This window comes from Phytophthora sojae, assembly GCF_000149755.1.
Source record: "Phytophthora sojae unplaced genomic scaffold PHYSOscaffold_2, whole genome shotgun sequence".
Classification (NCBI taxonomy): Eukaryota; Oomycota; class Peronosporomycetes; order Peronosporales; family Peronosporaceae; genus Phytophthora; species Phytophthora sojae.
The window spans coordinates 9,660,951-9,678,450 of record NW_009258116.1 but is presented as its reverse complement, the minus strand read 5'-3'; the positions used below and the strand labels follow the sequence as shown (position 1 = coordinate 9,678,450).

At 54.0% G+C, this 17,500-nt stretch overlaps 6 protein-coding genes across 6 annotated transcripts; 4 read left to right on the top strand and 2 right to left on the bottom strand.

Annotated features, from left to right (window-relative positions):
• Window positions 1-27: 27 nt before the first annotated feature.
• PHYSODRAFT_326804 (hypothetical protein) lies at window positions 28-3,207 on the top strand (the record flags this gene model as incomplete). The annotated part of the gene is made up of 6 exons (XM_009522831.1): window positions 28-114; window positions 211-426; window positions 497-1,162; window positions 1,241-1,298; window positions 1,369-1,556; window positions 2,968-3,207. The coding sequence occupies 6 exons, from the start codon at window positions 28-30 to the stop codon at window positions 3,205-3,207; spliced, it is 1,455 nt and encodes a 484-aa protein (XP_009521126.1).
• Window positions 3,208-3,851: 644 nt separating this feature from the next.
• PHYSODRAFT_486154 (hypothetical protein) lies at window positions 3,852-4,799 on the top strand (the record flags this gene model as incomplete). Its single annotated transcript, XM_009522830.1, has 2 exons — window positions 3,852-4,637; window positions 4,716-4,799. The coding sequence occupies 2 exons, from the start codon at window positions 3,852-3,854 to the stop codon at window positions 4,797-4,799; spliced, it is 870 nt and encodes a 289-aa protein (XP_009521125.1).
• A 3,259-nt stretch (window positions 4,800-8,058) lies between these two features.
• PHYSODRAFT_326803 (hypothetical protein) lies at window positions 8,059-10,844 on the bottom strand (the record flags this gene model as incomplete). The annotated part of the gene is made up of 5 exons (XM_009522829.1): window positions 8,059-8,277; window positions 8,351-8,606; window positions 8,703-8,773; window positions 8,851-9,059; window positions 10,520-10,844. The coding sequence occupies 5 exons, from the start codon at window positions 10,842-10,844 to the stop codon at window positions 8,059-8,061; spliced, it is 1,080 nt and encodes a 359-aa protein (XP_009521124.1).
• Window positions 10,845-10,869: 25 nt separating this feature from the next.
• Window positions 10,870-11,187, bottom strand: PHYSODRAFT_326802 (hypothetical protein; the record flags this gene model as incomplete). The annotated part of the gene is made up of 1 exon (XM_009522828.1): window positions 10,870-11,187. One exon carries the CDS (start codon window positions 11,185-11,187, stop codon window positions 10,870-10,872), a length of 318 nt encoding a protein of 105 aa, XP_009521123.1.
• Window positions 11,188-11,740: 553 nt separating this feature from the next.
• On the top strand, window positions 11,741-12,807 carry PHYSODRAFT_297334 (hypothetical protein; the record flags this gene model as incomplete). The annotated part of the gene is made up of 3 exons (XM_009522827.1): window positions 11,741-11,970; window positions 12,134-12,413; window positions 12,472-12,807. 3 exons carry the CDS (start codon window positions 11,741-11,743, stop codon window positions 12,805-12,807), a joined length of 846 nt encoding a protein of 281 aa, XP_009521122.1.
• A 335-nt stretch (window positions 12,808-13,142) lies between these two features.
• On the top strand, window positions 13,143-17,303 carry PHYSODRAFT_478728 (pleiotropic drug resistance protein ABC superfamily; the record flags this gene model as incomplete). The annotated part of the gene is made up of 1 exon (XM_009522826.1): window positions 13,143-17,303. The coding sequence occupies one exon, from the start codon at window positions 13,143-13,145 to the stop codon at window positions 17,301-17,303; it is 4,161 nt and encodes a 1,386-aa protein (XP_009521121.1).
• Between the last annotated feature and the right edge of the window lie 197 nt (window positions 17,304-17,500).

Below are 17,500 nucleotides of genomic sequence, written 5' to 3'. Positions count from 1 at the left end.
CTATAGAGACCACAACACTGGTGGAAGATGAGCGAGGAGGTGTCGACGTACTTGCTGCTGGTGCTGCGCGGACTCGAGTTCCTCGTGGAGGAGGAGATCCGATCCAATCTCCAGGTGCGTGCGCTAGTGATCTATAGTGATCCCGTCGCTATGAGGCTTTGAGTTGACTAGTAGTGGTGATGGTTGGTTGGTTGATTGGTTGGTGTGCAGGTAGAGAGTCTGGAGATATGCAGCGTGCAGGAGAACCCTCGGCCGCCGTACATGCAGGTGATGCAGGGCCAGGCTGCGGTGGGCAGGATCATTCTGCGCACCAAGTCGTCGGCTGCGGAGGTCCAGGAGCTGCGGTCCGTGCAGGCGACGCTGGCGCTGCTGGCCAAGAGCGACGAGATCGACACGGAGAGCGACGCCGGCGTCAAGCAGATTGGGGTGCGTAGACTGGCAGTGGGCTTGACCGTGTTGGTAGTTGGGTGCTAAACGTTGTGGTGATGCGGTGCAGCAACTGCTGGTGGAGGCGGACTGGGACTCGGCCGTGAAGCTCTGGAAGCAGCACGCCGTTCGCCCCGTGGAGGACGACAAGATCACGTTCCGCGGCTCGTGCGTGCGTGACGGCAAGCACGCGTACAACTCGCAGGTGGTGGCGGGAGAAGTGGGCGCGCGCGTGATCGAGAAGTTCGGCTGGGGCGTCAACCTGACCGAGTTCGACGTGGAGGTGGTCGTGGTGATCTTCTACAAGTTCATGGTGGCGGGCATCGCGCTGGCCGACCCGCGCAAGATCCAGTTCCGCAACCGATTGGCGAATGAAAGCCGTAGTGCGCTAGCCGACTCGCAGTACGTCTCGACGCTGCGTCCCAGCACGGCGTATTTGATGCTGCAGCTTGCCCAGCACAAGTACGGCGACGTAGTGCTGGATTCCATGTGCGGAATCGGCACTCTTCCGATTTGTTCCGCTGACTTCACGAACGACGGCGTGTACGCTCTCGGCGGTGAACTGGACGAGCTGCCGTCGGGCAAAGCCGGCCAAAATGCCGTCACTCGTCCTCGCCCCGTGGACATTGCGCGCTGGGACAGCACGCGATTGCCCCTGCGCAGTCACAGTATCGACAGGATCATGATCGACATGCCGTTCGGGGTTCGCTGCGGCAACCAGCGCCAGAACAACAAGGTTCGTCGTTGCTTTAAGCTTTTAATGCGTCCAAAGTATTCAAATGTGCTGACTGTGGCTTGATTGTTGGTGTTGTAGATGTACCCCAAGGTGTTCAAGGAGCTTCTGCGCGTGCTGCGACCTGATGGACGAGCAGGTAGGAACCGAATGAATGGTGTGCTCGCATGTCATGACCGTCGGTTAACATCGCTTTGTCTCTATTGCAGTGCTGCTGGTCATGTCCAAGAAGCTGTTCAAGGGTGCGGTCAAGGACCTGCCGTTCCGCGTTGTGGCTGAGCACATGGTGAGCATCGGCGGGCTCGCTGGAGGCATCTACGTTATCGAACCTACTGCATCGGTCCCGCCTCAGCCCACACCAACCACAACCATCGGCCAGAAGCGCAGCGCCAGCAGTGTCAGCTCTTAGGACCCTTCACTACTACAGTTGAACAAGCGAGCCCTTTAGATACCCTGTGAATGAACATATTGTTTTCGCTCTGCGTCCGTGCACAGGTTGTTCACTTCATATCATGTCGCTGAGGTGATGTCAGTCGTCGACAGAGCAATTAAAAGCCTCATAGCTCCACAATAGCGATGCAACACACCAAGCAATAGGTCAACGATTTCTTACTAAGAAAATGAAGCATTTGTCTAGAGTAGAAGGTACTGTTCGTAATCTAAGCAGCCTAGATTCACTTCATGCGGGACTGCGTAGCGATCCTCGAGCGGAGTCTCGCGAGGTAGTAGGTAGGATAGTTATGAGGACTAACGGGACTCCCGTGGCTGTCTCTGTTTCAAGGGCGTGCTTTATAGAGGCTAGAATGATGAGCAACAAGCAACAAGAGGCAAGTGCGATGGCGGTGCATGTGTAAGGTCATCGTTTAGCTGCCCGAGCACACACCGACTAGCGGTTGTGCTCACTATGTAGCTGACACTACTGTACAAACAGGGCTTGCACATTCTAATTACCCCGGAGACACTACCTGTTACCTTACAACTATCAAAGTACAACACGTAGATCTCAGACAAAGGTACGGACAAGTAGGAGCTGCGTAGTGTACATACTTGGCCTCTAGGCGCATGGTTTGTCGATGAAGCAGTGCTTAGCAGAACAAGCTCAAGATAGAACACCCTTCCTCAGAAGTCAGTGCCGCCGCACATTATGCAATTCCATATGAAACTGGAGGGCTATACTCAGTTTTCCTCCCAGAATTGGGGTTTCGCGTAAGCGAAACATAGGTTTAGAAACCTAGCAACAGAAGCCACACCACATCCGCGGCTAGGCCCTTCTCTACATCAACTTGTCTGGGCTAGTCACTGTTGGCGACGATCTCAGCTACGTCATGAACTTCAGCAACGTCTATCTCATCGTCGTCCTCCTCCTTGCGGGAACTTCTTTACGCAGCTGAATACAACTCAAGACAAAGTTTTGTGCGACTACGTCTTCGTGGATTTAGCAATGTAGTTACTCGAGACCTGCGCTTGGCTCGACTTGGTCACGGCCGGCCGGAGAAGGGAAGGGGGCGAGTTTGAATATCGAAAACTGCGTTCTGGGGCTCAACGGCTACTGAAAATTCGAGCAATCGAGACAAGGTAGGCGAGTAATTTCAGTTCCGGCAGGAATCGGCCTCCATCTTGAGGAGTCATTCGAGTGAGACATGGACACACCTTGGATGTTTCCTCAGAAGTTAGGAGGTGTAAAAAGTTTTTACTAAAAACTAGGCTGAGGGTTTACGCAGAAGTTAGTGCTTTCCTCAGAAGTTAGGCATGGGAAGGCCTTCCTCAGAAGTTAGGAAATTTTCCTCAAAAGTAAGTGGCACCCTCAGCTGATCATCGTAGAGATGCGGAAGTATTCACGAGTGGACAAGCTGCACCTCTACTTGGCCAAGGTGGGCCAGGGCTGGCTGAATGAGGATGATGTTGATGATGTGTCGACATCCAAACTTTCGGGCGGTGACTACTTCGGAGATGACTTTGTGACGGAGGAAGGAGTTCTTCACGTGCTGGTGGTGGCCCCAAGGCTTGATTCTAGCGCTGAAGTGCCCTTGGATGATGGCATTTTCTAGGTCATTCGAGACCATCTTTTCTCGGAACTTGTGACGGTTGACGAGGTGGATGGATGGCTTAACTTCATGTTGGATTTGCTGCAGCAAAGGATTTATAATACATTCGTTCTTCATACAAGTCAATCGCTCATCAAGCGCTGTGAAAGGATGAGCCCGGTATGGAGAAGAAGTATGCAGTCGTCACCGGTACGCCTAGGGTCGGGAAATCGGTGTTCCTTTACTATGTGATGTGGAGATTGATCAAGGAAGGAAAGTTGTTGATTAAGGAGCCGCCTTTCTACTTCGATGGCAGCACAATGTTGGAATTCAAGCAGTTGCCTTTTTCAGGCAACCGACAATTACGGTCGCCGGACTTGTGGTGTTTTGTGGACTCAATTGATCCGACGACTCGCAGGGTTTATTGGAGATTCGGGGGCCTGTCGGCCCCCGAACTCCGATAAATTTAGGTGAGATCTCCGAACTCCGGTCCCCCCGAGGGGCGCAGCCGTTTTCCCTTTATTTACCGAGAACTTGTAGCTGAGGAGTTCGCAGTAGGCATGGCCTTGTCAGCAGCGCGCAATGATAGCAAGGCAGCAGAGGTCGAGGCGGTTGGACGGCGCTCATTCTCTCCCCGTCTAGTTTATCCTGAGGAAAAGGTGGATGACATGCAGTTGTCGCGGCTGTTTTCACGTCCGTTGTTCGTGTGGATCCCGGAGTATCGAGGAGGCAAAGGTCTGCCGTCGTGCATCAGCCGAGACTGCAACTGCAATCCGAAGGTGAAAGACTATTGCCGTCGTGTGGTGGAATCTGTGGAGTGCAAGTGCGACCTGGTATTTGTGAAGTGTAGGTGCGCTGTAACAGGATCATATTTTTCCATTGTGAGCTCGGATTACTTTGCACAATGGTCCGATATGATTTTTCACTTTCCATTTGTTCTGAACCAAAAGCTAGTGTTCTCGAACTCACTCATGGAGATGGTTCATGACGGTATTACCGCGCAGGATGGGTTGCAACGTACCATGGCCAATATGGAGCGTAGGCGCAAACAGCGCTACTACAAGCTTTTGGGTCTGTTTTCCAGTGGTATCAAGCGAAACCACGAGCGTTGCTTCACCTATCTGGCCCCCACTCCAATATCAGAGGATCAGTATGCAGATCAAAACAAAGTTGTTGACAATCACACGCTTACGACGGCATGGCTACACGCTACAGAGCTGTACGGGTCGCTGTGTGAAAAAGTGATGAAAGACTGTGTTGTAAAGAGGGTCATGAGAATGGATCACTCTGTCAAGTTCTGCAAGCGGCTAAAGCTGTGGAAGGCCAAGGGGCAACGTGAATCTCTCAAAGATGCGAAAATGCTTTTGCTGTTCCAGAATGAAATTGGGCAGATTATTGGGCGGCGGCCGACCAGGTCTGAAAACAAGGAAGAAACACGAGCCTTGCTTCAACATGTGAAGTCGCAGTTTCGTGCGCCTTGTGGGGATGACCTGGATCATGTAGTTGTGTCGGATAACGCGTCGGCTGTCAAGAAAATGGTCAGAGAAGTGATTGGTAGGGAGGTGGTCACAAAACAGGACCCCTTTCACGTGATAACTCGCATCACTGAAAAATAAAGGCACCCGTCACCAGCAAACGAATTTCAAAGGAACTCTCCCGTGCGATCTACAATGTGGATCGTGAATTGCGCCCTACTGCTGAAATGGCTCTTCAATTTCAAAGTGTAGTCAGCGGTGTTTTGCGCTCAAGTGTATCGTGCAGCCTGAAAGATTGGAAAGGGTCGTGTCAGAGTAATTTGGAGCAGATTCAGCGTGGCGAGTTGTACGTGGGCTCAAACACTAACGAGGAAGGCGGTCATCGAGTTCGCGTGGTATCTACTAGCCAACTTGAGGGCTTTCACTCTTCCTCAAAAAACCTGCTTACCAGAAATGTATCCATTGATGTTGGCTTGCGGATCTTAGATTGGTTTATCGTCAAGCATAATTTGTCTATCGGTGCTAAGTTCGGGCGCAATCCGCCCATGAATGGCGTTGATTTGATGTCGGCGGGCCATACTGCATTACTCTGTGGAACGATGGTCCCTACTTCGCCTCAGATGGAGTATGTGATGCAGCTTTTCTCTTCGCCGCTTGTACCCCCGCAGTATAGAACGGAGACCGAGCGGGACTTTGACTTTGACTCCTATTTCTAAGTGCAAGAGTGAACACAACATGTCTCGAAGGGAATCTTAATCGCTCCCGGCAACACCGCTCAACAGTAGCGGAACTGCTGTTGAAAAGTGCCGTTACTCCAATCGGCCAAGCTGAAGCGTGACGAGTTTTTTTAACTCTATTCGACTGGCAAGTACCGAGTGTGAAGGCGACCAGGGCTTCTCTACGGAGGAACACGAGCTGCTCAGGCAGCTGCGCAGCGAGCAGGCTGCTAGTAAGCATGAATGGTGCACGTGTGAAATGATAACAACGATGATGTTCAATATTGTTGTTTGCAACAACACGAACCCTAAAATACGGCTACAACAGCGGAGCTATGCGATGGTCTCAAAAATTAAATCACTTGATGCTGATCCTGAAAGTACAAGCTCCGCTCGAGAACAAGCAAAAATATTCCATTTTGATCCTCAAGAAGCTGTTCCCTGGTTTTGCGTTCACCGATAGACTGCGAGGCTGATTTGATGCGCGATGTCTTCAAGATTCTGCGAAAGTTCAAGGCCGGCACAGCTCGTAAACGATTATCCCACCGTATCTACGACTTTGCAAGTTGTGTCTGCGCTGAAATTGGTCAACGTGATGAATCGGTGCGGGAGAAGCGCTGGGAAGCGCTGAAGGCGGCCCAAAACCGTAAGAAGAGGAAACTAGCGATGGTCACGAACCCCACAGACGCTCCATTATCTTGTCCAGCCCGTGATGAAGAAGAAAAACGAGCCGAGCCATTAATTACTCTGCTTACAGATCAAGAAACCGCAGCGAACGATGACATCGATGCTTCGACCACTACAACTAGCGGAAATGCAGACGACGCACCTCCAGCAAGACTACAACCGCTGGATATTCGTCGTGACACTGTTGGGATTGGTGAAGATGCAGGACAATCAAGTGTTCGAGCAAAACGGCCTCGGCCATCTACTATCGCACCAGAGCACTTGGCTGAGTTGCGTAAACTGTCTGATTCACTGGTGTATACTCGTGGAAAATATATATTGCTGCAGCAGGAGCTGAAGAAATATTACCCTGACGCGAACCTCACGGATAATCAACTACGCTGCCGCCTTAAACGACGTCGAACAGCAGAAAAAATGGCCCCAAGCCAGCGAGTAGCGGCAACGAGATATCTGACAGCGTTGCTCCACCTCTCGCTCCAGCTAGCAAGGCGACTTCGTGTTCGAGCTGCCGCCAGAAGCACTTAAAGTGCGGTGAAGGGTCTCAAAATCCTGCGTGTTTGCTAGCGAAGAAGAATACTACTCGTACGATAACAGAGTTCTTTAGCGTATAGCAATAAAAATCTAACATTCATAGCACATCTGTTTTTCCACCAGCATCGAGACATACCATCGAGACAACATTGTGGTCAAATGTGGTCAAATGTGGTCAAATGTGGTCAAAGTGGTCGCGAGACAAATCCCACCATCTCCCATGCGCCCCCCCCTCCCAGTTGCTCTACACGTCTCGTAAGGTGATTTTTAGTTTGTTGGCGCTTCGCTCACTATGCTCGCTCCGATGCCTACGCTTCGCTACGGCAGTAGTGGACCCGTTCCGCTCGCCTCGTCGACTACTCTCAATGTCAGGTTATTAATACAGAGGCCGGGGCGGGTCCTGCGGCCCCGCCATATCGTATTGGGGGGTCGCCTTCGGCGACGGAGCCGTCTTGCTCCAATTGATGTTTAGGATTGATGTTTAGGACGAGGCTGACTTCTGAGGAACAGCAATTTCAACAGCGCTCTGGAAGCACACATAAATTGGGGCCAAAGGCAGTCGTTCTTGATTATTGTAGGCAAGCCTCGCCGCGTCTCGAGAAGGGAGGTGAGGCGAGGCAGCCTGTTAAGTGAGGTGGGTTTTAAACTCGGGCCAGCGCCGGCTTGTGAGCTGAGCGCGCTTGAGCCTTGACCTTGGAGAGCTTGGGTGTATCCGGCGAGGCAAGTTGGCGACTGCGCCGACTCTCCGAACGACTGCCGTGCTCGGCTCGAGGACGGTTGCTGGCGGAGGCTGGGCTGAGCTGCTTTGCATGTTTTATTCTATTAGACACTTACTCACCTGTAAATTTACCTCATTTTCAAACCTTCTCCGTGAACACGTTTGGGGCAAAAGACAACGTCCTTAGATCACCGAAGGCATGCCTCGCAGCGGGTTCGCAGTGAATCCGTGCGAGGTAGCCCCCGATGAAATGGCGAGGTGGACTTGGATGGCCGCCTTGATGCCCCATTGGTGCTTGGCTGGGTTACTTCCGGGAAGTAGGGAACTAAAATCAACTTACCGGTATTATTGTGTGTTCTGTTCGAAATTTCCGCGGGCGGTTTGTTGAACCGCCCAAGCCAAATCTCCGGCCAATCTCCGTGGCCACTAGGATTGGGTATAGGAACCCGTTTAAGTACGAATTGGTCTTGACATGCGGGCACTTGGACCATATGGTTTAGGCCCGGAGATTGAGCAAATGACTTGAGTTTTGTATTCGGCGATTGGAGCGGGGTCTCCAAACCGCCGCGATTTGGAAAATTTGGCCGGAATTCACAATAATAAATGGAGAACATTAACTCGTGGCAACCGAATCGACACCACACACACACACACTATCAACAGCATGCACCGCAACTTTCTCCACCCTCGAAGGCCGCTTGCTTGCCCGCAGGCTAGCAGCATCTTGCCACCAGGAATATTGGACTGCTTATGCGGCTGGAAGCGTGGGTCTGGCGGTGTTTATTGCCGGCCTCCCGCCCTTGATGTGTGCTGGTGAGCTCGTGCGCTTCTGTGCTCGTTTTTCGGCCAGCTCACGAGCTGCAATAGCTTTCAGCTCTGCAGCACGTTGAAGCGCACGCTCAGCCACATCCTGCTGAGCTTGCAAACGAGCAATCTTTAGTGACGTCGACTCTCCAGCAGATTCACTCTTGGCAGACCCAACCATAGTGATATCCGTACCATCAACGCTAACCGCCACTTCCAGTCTCCGCATTTGCCACGATGACTTCACGCGCTTGCGCTTCCGCAGCTTTCTTGGCGACAACGATGGTTTCTCTCAGTCGCTGCTCCAGGCGTTCTTCCACCAGATGTTGCAGCTCCATTAGCTGCCTTTGCCACTGTCTGCGATTCTCCTCCAACAAGCTCTTCACGAGCCCCAACACGTGCGATTCAGCGCGACGCACGACTCTCTCCTCCAAAATCGCCATCGCCTGGCCCAGACGAATATCAACCTCCGATACTGCAACAGCACGCGCTCTCTCCTCCGCCAGCTCGACACCATGAACAGTCCGTCGTTCCAATAGCTCAACGTCAGCTCGCAACGCGTCACGCTCTGAGTGTGCCGCTTGCTACAGCTGCAGAAACTCGTCGTTGAGGTTGGCCATCAACGTCTGCACTGCTTGTTCCGCCCTCAAGGCTGCGCTCTTGCACGTCGACAAGAGCGGCGCTAACCCGCTCCTCCATCGCTCTACGAGCTGCATTTTGTTCCGCTAATTGAGACTGCCATCTCTCGCGCTTGACTGAGGCTGGCGTCCTGCAGCATCGTCAGCACCCTCTGGATGCGGTCGTCCACGCGACGCTCCAGTGCCATGGGGTCTCCGTAAGCTTGGTTAATAGCGCACACGAGCGCTTGAGTGCGCGCCACCGCCTCGAGACGCGCCTGGGCCACGCGCTCCTCCACGAAGACTTGTGACGCGCATCCTGCTCCGCCTGGCGGTCGGTCAACACGGCGTGCACTTCTGCCAGGTGGTTCGCCTGCGCTGACACGTGCGCGAGCGCCCTGCCGAGACGCTGGTTGTCTATCGAGTAGTGATCGGGCAGCTCGATGATCGCCGAGGGGTCCAAGTGATGGTACTCGGCCAATTGGGATCGGAATTGGAAAAAAATGTTAACTGAAATGTTACGGTACTTCTGAATCGTACAAAATGATTTCCAGATCGACACTGCTTCCCTGTTGATGTCCAACAGGCGAACAGGGATCAGGGGCAGAACAACGGGTATTAATTATTTTTCGAGTTACTGCTGTCAGTTTCGAGGCGAGCCTGAACCGTTCAGGTGTCACCAGCATTCGCACTGGTGGAAACCAATTCCGGGTACGGAATGAGAATTGCGTACTGCTCAATTTTCAGCGGTGCCTTCTTTGTGAACGTTTTGAAGTAGAATGGTGGAAGCAGAAAATAGAGCTTGCTACCGTGCGGACCCAGCATCGCCAGGTCTTCTTTCGCGCCGCCCCGGATTGAATGTGTCTTTCCAACGGTCATTTGAAATCCACCCACATCTGGCATCCACGCGTCGATGGCAGGATAATTCGATGCGTCTGGCACATATAGCTGATTGCCCCGTTGATCACCTCGCACACGATCCACTATTTCCCGCGTCGATGCTGGAATCGTGATTGTCCGTGAATATCCAGGATTCGACGTATATCGCCTACGCTTGCCTTTCTTTCTTTTGCCCGAGCTTGCTGGTTGTAGCTGATTCCCAGAATACAGTTCTCGATACTCAAATCGGCCGTCTTTTTCAAGTAGCTCCAATGCTAAGTCCTCGAAGACGTAGCCACATAGAGCTTGTGTCTTCGGGTTGCATTCTGTCGCCATAAGCAGCTTCCTCATTTGCTCAAGGCATTCCAAACGCTTGGTAGAAGCAATCACTCTCAGCCAAATCGGAAGCATAGACAACATTGCAGGTTATGTAAGGTTCTTGGCTGCGGATGTGGACGAGTGTCTGCACAGCTTGAGTTTTCGAAGTCACCTCAGCATCGCTCGAGGACACAAGCTTGATGCAATCATCAAGCGAGGAGCTTTTGCACGCTTTCCGCAAGACAACTTGTGGATCCTTCACGCGATTTTGAAATACTAAACGAGGAACACCACCCAAGCCTTTGAACAGCATCTCCCACACATCTGCAGCTCGCGGGTACAAGGGAGCAATCGCCGATAGTTCTTGGACTTCCCACACTGGCATATAAAACTGGTCTGGAGCAGGGACTAGCTTCTTGAACTCATTGATGCACTCTCGGCGTGGCATACTTGCAAGAAGCGTAGAGCAACGGCGGACAGGAAATCCCCTGTAAGTAGTCGGATCGACTGAATCCACCAAACACCACAACTCCGGTGACCAGAAACGCCGGTTTCCTGACGGGGGCAACTCTGTGCATTCCAACATCGTACTGCCGTCGAAGTAGACTGGCGGCTCTTCGGTCAAAAACAACACGCGCTTTCCTTCCTTGACCAATCTCCACATCACATAGTAGAGGAACACCGATTTCCCGACCCTAGGCGTACCGGTGACGACCGCATACTTCTTCTCCATGCCGGGCTCATCCTTTGACAGCGCCTGATCAGCGATCGACTTGTATGAAGAACGAATGTAAATCCTTTGCTGACCTGTCACCATCAAATCCGACTCGAAGTTAAGCCATCCATCCACCTCGTCTACCGTCACAAGTTCCGAGAAGAACGGGTCTCGAACGACCTTGAAAATGCCATCATCCATGGGTACTTCAACGCTGGCATCAAGCCTAGGTGCCGTGAATGTCTCCTGCCTCCGCCACAAAATTTTCTCCGAAGTAGCCCGAAAGTTTGAATGTCGATTTCACCCGCTCGTAGCTTATTGGGTGCCCGTCCTCATCGAGCGGCACATCATCAACATCATCCTCACTCAGCCAGCCCTGGCCCACCTTGGCCAAGTAGAGGTGCAGCTTGTCCACTCGTGAATACTTCAGCATCTCTACGATGATCAGCTTAAGTTCGCCGACCGTGCGCAACTCGTCACTGACGACGGGGAACGTTCCTCTTTTCCCCACAGGCTCCATCATCGCGCAACTCAGGAGCACCATCTTTCCTTGTGGGGTCGAGTCGAAATCTGGAATAAGAGAATAAGAGAGAGGAGAGAATAGTACTTAACCGGGAACGCTGCATTTCAAAAATTTCGTGGCTTAAAAAATGTGGATGTTTTTGGACCCGAATAGACGAGAACCATTGAAAAACACCATGCCCATCACCGGTCTACTAATAAGGGCATTCTGGGCCCAGACCCCCGCAAAAGAAAAACTAACTCCGAGTTGAGGCAACCGGCCGTTCGCTGGAATGCTCGTCGCTGGGCCCGCCTCCGCAAATACCGCGCGGCCCTGCTTCGCGGGCACCCCGCGTGGGTTTGCTTTGGCTACGCTCCTCGCACTACCGCCGTCTAATGATGTGCACCTAACCCTTAGGCTCGGTGTTTTTCAGGCTTTTGTGGTGATTTTTATATTTTCTCCGAATAGACACAATATTTGACATTTTAAATTTTTACAGATCTGCTGGTACCAATTTGGAAGAGGTGGCGCAAAAAACTTGGGCGCGTGGTATCGTCGCGATGGAGGTGGTGGGTGGGCTGGCACTTATATCACTATGGTTGGGTCAGTCAAGACTGAGTCTGCTGGGGAGTCGACGTCGCTTAGGATCGCTCGTTTACAAGCTCAGCAGGATGTGGTCGAGCGTGCGCTTCAACGTGCTGCAGAGCTGAAGACAATCGCAGCTCGTAAGTTGGCCGATAGACGAGCGGAGCGCACGCGTCGACAATCAAGTTCACCAGCACAGGTTAACCCGCGTGAGCAGCCCAATATTTCTGGTGGGAACAAGTGAGCCTGCGGCCAAACTAACGGCATTCGATGATGGTGGTGTGTGGAGGCTTTGTGATATGAATATTGTGGATATACAGCGCAGCGGTGCTGGTGAAAACGACTTGTCTTGAAATGAGTTATTGGCATGGACTGAGAGAGTTGACATGAAGACTTCCTGCAGCGAACTCTGCGCGCCTCGAGTACCGCCGGCGGCTAATCGTGTCAAGCTGTCGCTGCTTACCGCGGGCGGTAATGCAGTCATTCGCACGGAGGCCGCTGCAGCACCACATAAAGCACTTGGGCGGCCAAATTGGCCTGCACACGCGTATCTCGGCATAGCGAGAAGCATGCTTCGATGCTGGGAGGCTTGTGAAGGTTGTGAAGCAACGCGGATGTCTGGCTTCTGGAAGTCGGATCCTGAAGAGTGGGATCACCTGGCGCTTGGCATCATCATGCGACATGTGCGCAACTTGATGAGCAACATTAGGCATTTCGCCAATGTTGCTCGTATCGCGATAGTCGCTTTCGCTCGACTACCATAAGGTTCTCGGCAGATCCAAGCCGCCCCAAAAAGCGTGGATGAGATCTTCCAGCAATGGAACAAGCGCTGCTGGCTTAAAACCCTCAGTGAACGACTACAATATCGACGGACCCGCTGTAAGTCTTCCAGCTCCTGAAGCAGGTCTGCCGGGAGACCTGTCCTGTCTCAGGTTCAGCTACCGCCACAGACTTGCAGATCCTGCGCTAATCTTTGCCGCTGCTAGTACAGACTGCAGCCTCCAGTGCAAGATGGACTCAATCGCCCCTCGCAGTCTTGGCGGCTATGGATCTCCCCATGCAGCAACCAGCATCTGAAAGCCAAGCCACGAAGTCAAGTTGCGGTCGATGAAAGATAGACACGAGACCACCGTGGGACGTCGGCCGCCATTGGTCAAATCCCGGCGGTACGCGCAATCAGCGATCCTGATCGCGCGCTAGTGCTTCAGCTTCAACCTTCAACTCGGTACACTCACCACGCGATCGCTCGATGGCGGGAACGCTGGGTGCAAGCCAACGACGACAGCTCCAAGCGTGCCGCGTCTGGTGGTGGCGGCTGCCGCCCTTCACTTCCGACTTAGCGTCGTGCCGACCAAGCCGCTCGTCCTCTGTAGTCTCCGTCCGCGCTGAAGAAGAGTCAAGACACGAGAACCATGTCGGAGCCGTCCACCCCCACGACGCCCGCGAGCGTGCACTGGGGCGAGACCATGATGAACCAGGGACCGGAGACGCTGCACAACTTCATGGCCGAGACGTTCAAGGCGGCTACGGGTGGCGTGCTGCCGCAGATGGAGGTGCGCTTCGACAACGTGTCCATCTCGGCCGACGTGACGGTGACGCGCGAGGTCACGGCCGAGTCTGAGCTGCCCACGCTCTACAACGTCGTGGCCCGGGCGCTGGCTAGTCTCAACCCGATCAAGAAGAAGGTGGTGCGCAAGGAGGTGATCAAGAACGTCAGCGGCGTGCTCAAGCCGGGCACCATCACGCTGTTGCTGGGCCAACCGGGCTCCGGCAAGACGTCGCTCATGCGCATCTTGAGCGGCCAGTTCCCGGTCAAGTCGAACATCACGGTGGAGGGCGAAATGACGTACAACGGACTCCTTCAGAAGGAGATTGCCAAGCGCCTGCCGCAGTTCGTGGCCTACGTGACGCAGTACGACCGGCACTTCCACACGCTCACGGTGCGCGAGACGCTGGAGTTCGCCTACGCCTTCTGCGGAGGAGGTTTGTCCAAGCACGGCGAGGAGATGCTGTCCCGCGGTACACCTGAGGCGAATGCTAAAGCTCTAGCTGCGGCCAAGGCGGTGTTCTCGAGGTTCCCGGACGTGATCATCGAGCAGCTGGGGCTGCAGATCTGCCAGGACACAGTGATTGGCAACGCGATGCACCGCGGAGTATCCGGTGGTGAACGCAAGCGCGTCACGACTGGCGAGATGCAGTTCGGCCAGAAGTACATGACCCTCATGGACGAGATCAGCACGGGGCTGGACAGCGCGGCCACGTACGACATCATCAAGACGCAGCGCAGTATCGCCAAGAACCTGCATCGGACCATCGTGATCGCCTTGCTGCAGCCTGCGCCCGAGGTGTTCGAGCTGTTCGACAACGTGCTCATCATGAACGAGGGCGAGATGATGTACAACGGGCCTCGACACAAGGTCGTCCCTTACTTCGAGTCGCTGGGCTTCAAGTGTCCTCCCGGGCGTGACGTGGCCGACTATCTGCTGGATCTGGGCACCAATCAGCAGTACAAGTACCAGGCCGCTCTTCCTCCAGGAATGGCCAAGCACCCTCGTCTCGCTAGCGAGTTCGCCAAGCACTTCCGCGAGTCGTCACTGTACGCGGACATTGTGGACGAGTTGGCTTCACCCATCGACAAGGAGATCGTGGAGCGCGTGGGCGACAACATGGACCCGATGCCCGAGTTCCGGCAGACGCTGTGGGAGAACATCCGCACGCTCACGTGGCGCCAGCTGATCATCATCTTGCGGAACGCGGCGTTCATCCGCGTGAGAACGTTCATGGTTGTGGTCATGGGGCTCATTTACGGTAGCACGTTCTACAACGTGGACCCTACCAACGTCCAGGTGATGCTGGGCGTGATCTTCCAAGCCACCTTGTTCCTGTCGCTAGGCCAGGCCTCGCAGATCCCAACCTTCATGGAGGCCCGCTCCATCTTCTACAAGCAGCGAGGCGCCAACTTCTACCGCACGTCTGCGTGGGTGATCGCCAATTCGGTTGCTCTGGTGCCCCAGGCGCTGGGAGAGATTTTGGTCTTCGCCACGTTGGTGTACTGGATGTGCGGCTTTGCTGCGACTGCGTCGGCGTACATCATCTACCTCATCTTGCTGCTGCTCACCAACCTGGTGTTCGCCTCGTGGTTCTTCTGCCTGTCGGCCATGTCACCGAACCTGGATATCGCCAAGCCCATGTCGACGTTCTCGATCGTCTTCTTCATCCTGTTCGCTGGCTTCGTCATCACCAAGGACCAAACTCCAGACTGGCTGGTTTGGATCTATTGGTTGAACCCGATCGCTTGGTGCCTTCGTGGTTTGTCGGTGAACGAGTACCGCTCCAGCGCCTACGATGTGTGCGAGTACGGTGGCATCAACTACTGCACCGACTACGGCATGAATATGGGCGAGTACTACCTGTCGCAGTACGGCGTTCCATCCGACAAGTTTTGGATCTGGACCGGCATCCTGTTCATGATCGTGGCGTACATCTTCTTCATGGTGCTGGGCTGCTACGTGCTCGAGTACCACCGATACGAAGCACCCGAGAACATTCAACTGCTCCCGAAGGCTGTGGCGGATGAGAAGGATATGGAGAAGCGAGGTGGTGACTACGCTCTGATGGCGACCCCCAAGGGCAACTCGTCCGCGCACACTCGCTCTGATGGTGGAGATTCGGGCGAGGTGTTTGTCAACGTGCCGCAGCGTGAGAAGAATTTCGTACCGTGTTCAATCGCGTGGAAGGACTTGTGGTACTCGGTGCCTTCTCCTCACGACCGCAAGGAAACATTGCAGTTGCTCAAGGGTATTAGCGGGTATGCTGAGCCTGGTTCATTGACGGCGCTGATGGGGTCTTCCGGTGCTGGCAAGACGACACTGATGGATGTGATTGCTGGTCGTAAGACTGGCGGCAAGATTGAAGGCAAGATCTACCTCAACGGCTACGAGGCCAGCGACCTGGCGATTCGAAGAGCTACGGGCTACTGCGAGCAGATGGACATCCACTCGGAAGGCTCGACGATTCGTGAGTCACTGACGTTCAGTGCATTCCTGCGTCAGGATAGTTACGTCCCGAATGAGAAGAAGTACGACTCTGTGAACGAATGCCTCGACCTGCTGGACATGCACGACATCGCCGACCAAATCGTGCGCGGGAGCTCACAGGAGCAGATGAAGCGACTGACGATCGGTGTCGAGTTGGTGGCTCAGCCGAGTATTTTGTTCCTGGATGAACCGACGAGTGGCTTGGACGCTCACTCCGCCAAGTTGATCATGGATGGTGTACGTAAGGTGGCAGACAGCGGGCGTACTATTGTATGCACTATCCACCAGCCCTCGTCGGATGTGTTCTTCCTGTTCGACCACTTGCTGCTGTTGAAGCGTGGTGGTGAGTCGGTGTTTGTCGGTGAACTTGGCGAGGAGTGCCAGAACCTTGTGAACTACCTGGAGGCCATCGAGGGTGTGACTCCGTTGCCCGATAAGCAGAACCCTGCAACTTGGATGCTGGAGGTCATCGGCGCTGGCGTGGGTCACCAACCGACCGACGTGACGGACTTCGTGCAGCACTTCAAGCAGAGCAAGGAGGCGCAGCATCTGATGGAGTACCTGGAGAAACCAGGTTTGACTCGCCCTACGCCGGAGTTGCCAGAGCTCGTGTTCAAGAAGAAGCGCGCGGCTGGTCCGATCACACAGATGCGGTTCTTGATCCAACGCTTCATCGTCATGTACTGGCGCACGCCAACGTACAACCTGACGCGTTTCGTGATCGCCCTGGGGCTTGCTATCATCTCGGGTCTCACGTACGTCAACTCCGAGTTCGTGTCGTACCAGGGAATCAACGGCGGCGTGGGTATGGTGTTCATGACGACGCTGTTCATGGGTATTGCCACCTTCACTGGAGCTCTGCCCATTACAGCTCTGGACCGCGCGGCATTCTATCGGGAGCGCGCATCAGAGACCTTCAATTCGCTGTGGTACTTCGTGGCGTCGACGGTGGTGGAGATCCCGTACGTGTTCTTCGCGTGCCTGTTGTTCACGGTGATTTTCTACCCGATGGTGGGCTTCCAGTCCTTCGCGTCGGCGGTTTTGTACTGGATCAACTTGTCCCTGTTCGTGCTGACCCAGGCGTACCTGGCGCAAGTGCTAATCTACGCGTTCCCCAGCATCGAAGTGTCTGCGATCGTCGGTGTGCTCATCAACTCGATCTTCCTGCTGTTCGCAGGCTTCAATCCCCCGTCCGCGTCCATTCCCAGCGGCTATAAGTGGCTGTACACGATCACGCCGCAGCGGTTCCCGCTCGCAATTCTGTCGGCGCTGGTGTTTTGCGACTGCCCCGACGAGCCGACGTGGAACGAGAGCCTGAAAGTCTATGAAAACGTTGGCTCGAACATCGGCTGCCAGCCCGTGACGGACCTCCCCGTGACCATCGACCACATCACCGTCAAGGGATACGTCGAGTCCGTGTTCAAGTACAAGTACGACGACATCTGGGCCAACTTCGGCTACGTCTTCGTCGTGCTCGCCATTTTCCGTCTGCTTGCTGTGCTCTCGCTGCGCTACATTAACCACACGCGACGGTAATTTAGCTGTACAGTCGCGTGGCACCAAGTGACCATTTTCCGGTAATAAAATGTTTCAATTCAGACAAGGCCGTGCTCTGCCCGGAACTGCTCTGGATTTTACGTCGCTCTTAGGCATATAAGTTAGTGTATTGCGGCATCTTGTTTCTACGTGCCGATGGCAGAAAGGAGTAGAGATATGATATTGGCTGAGGGTAA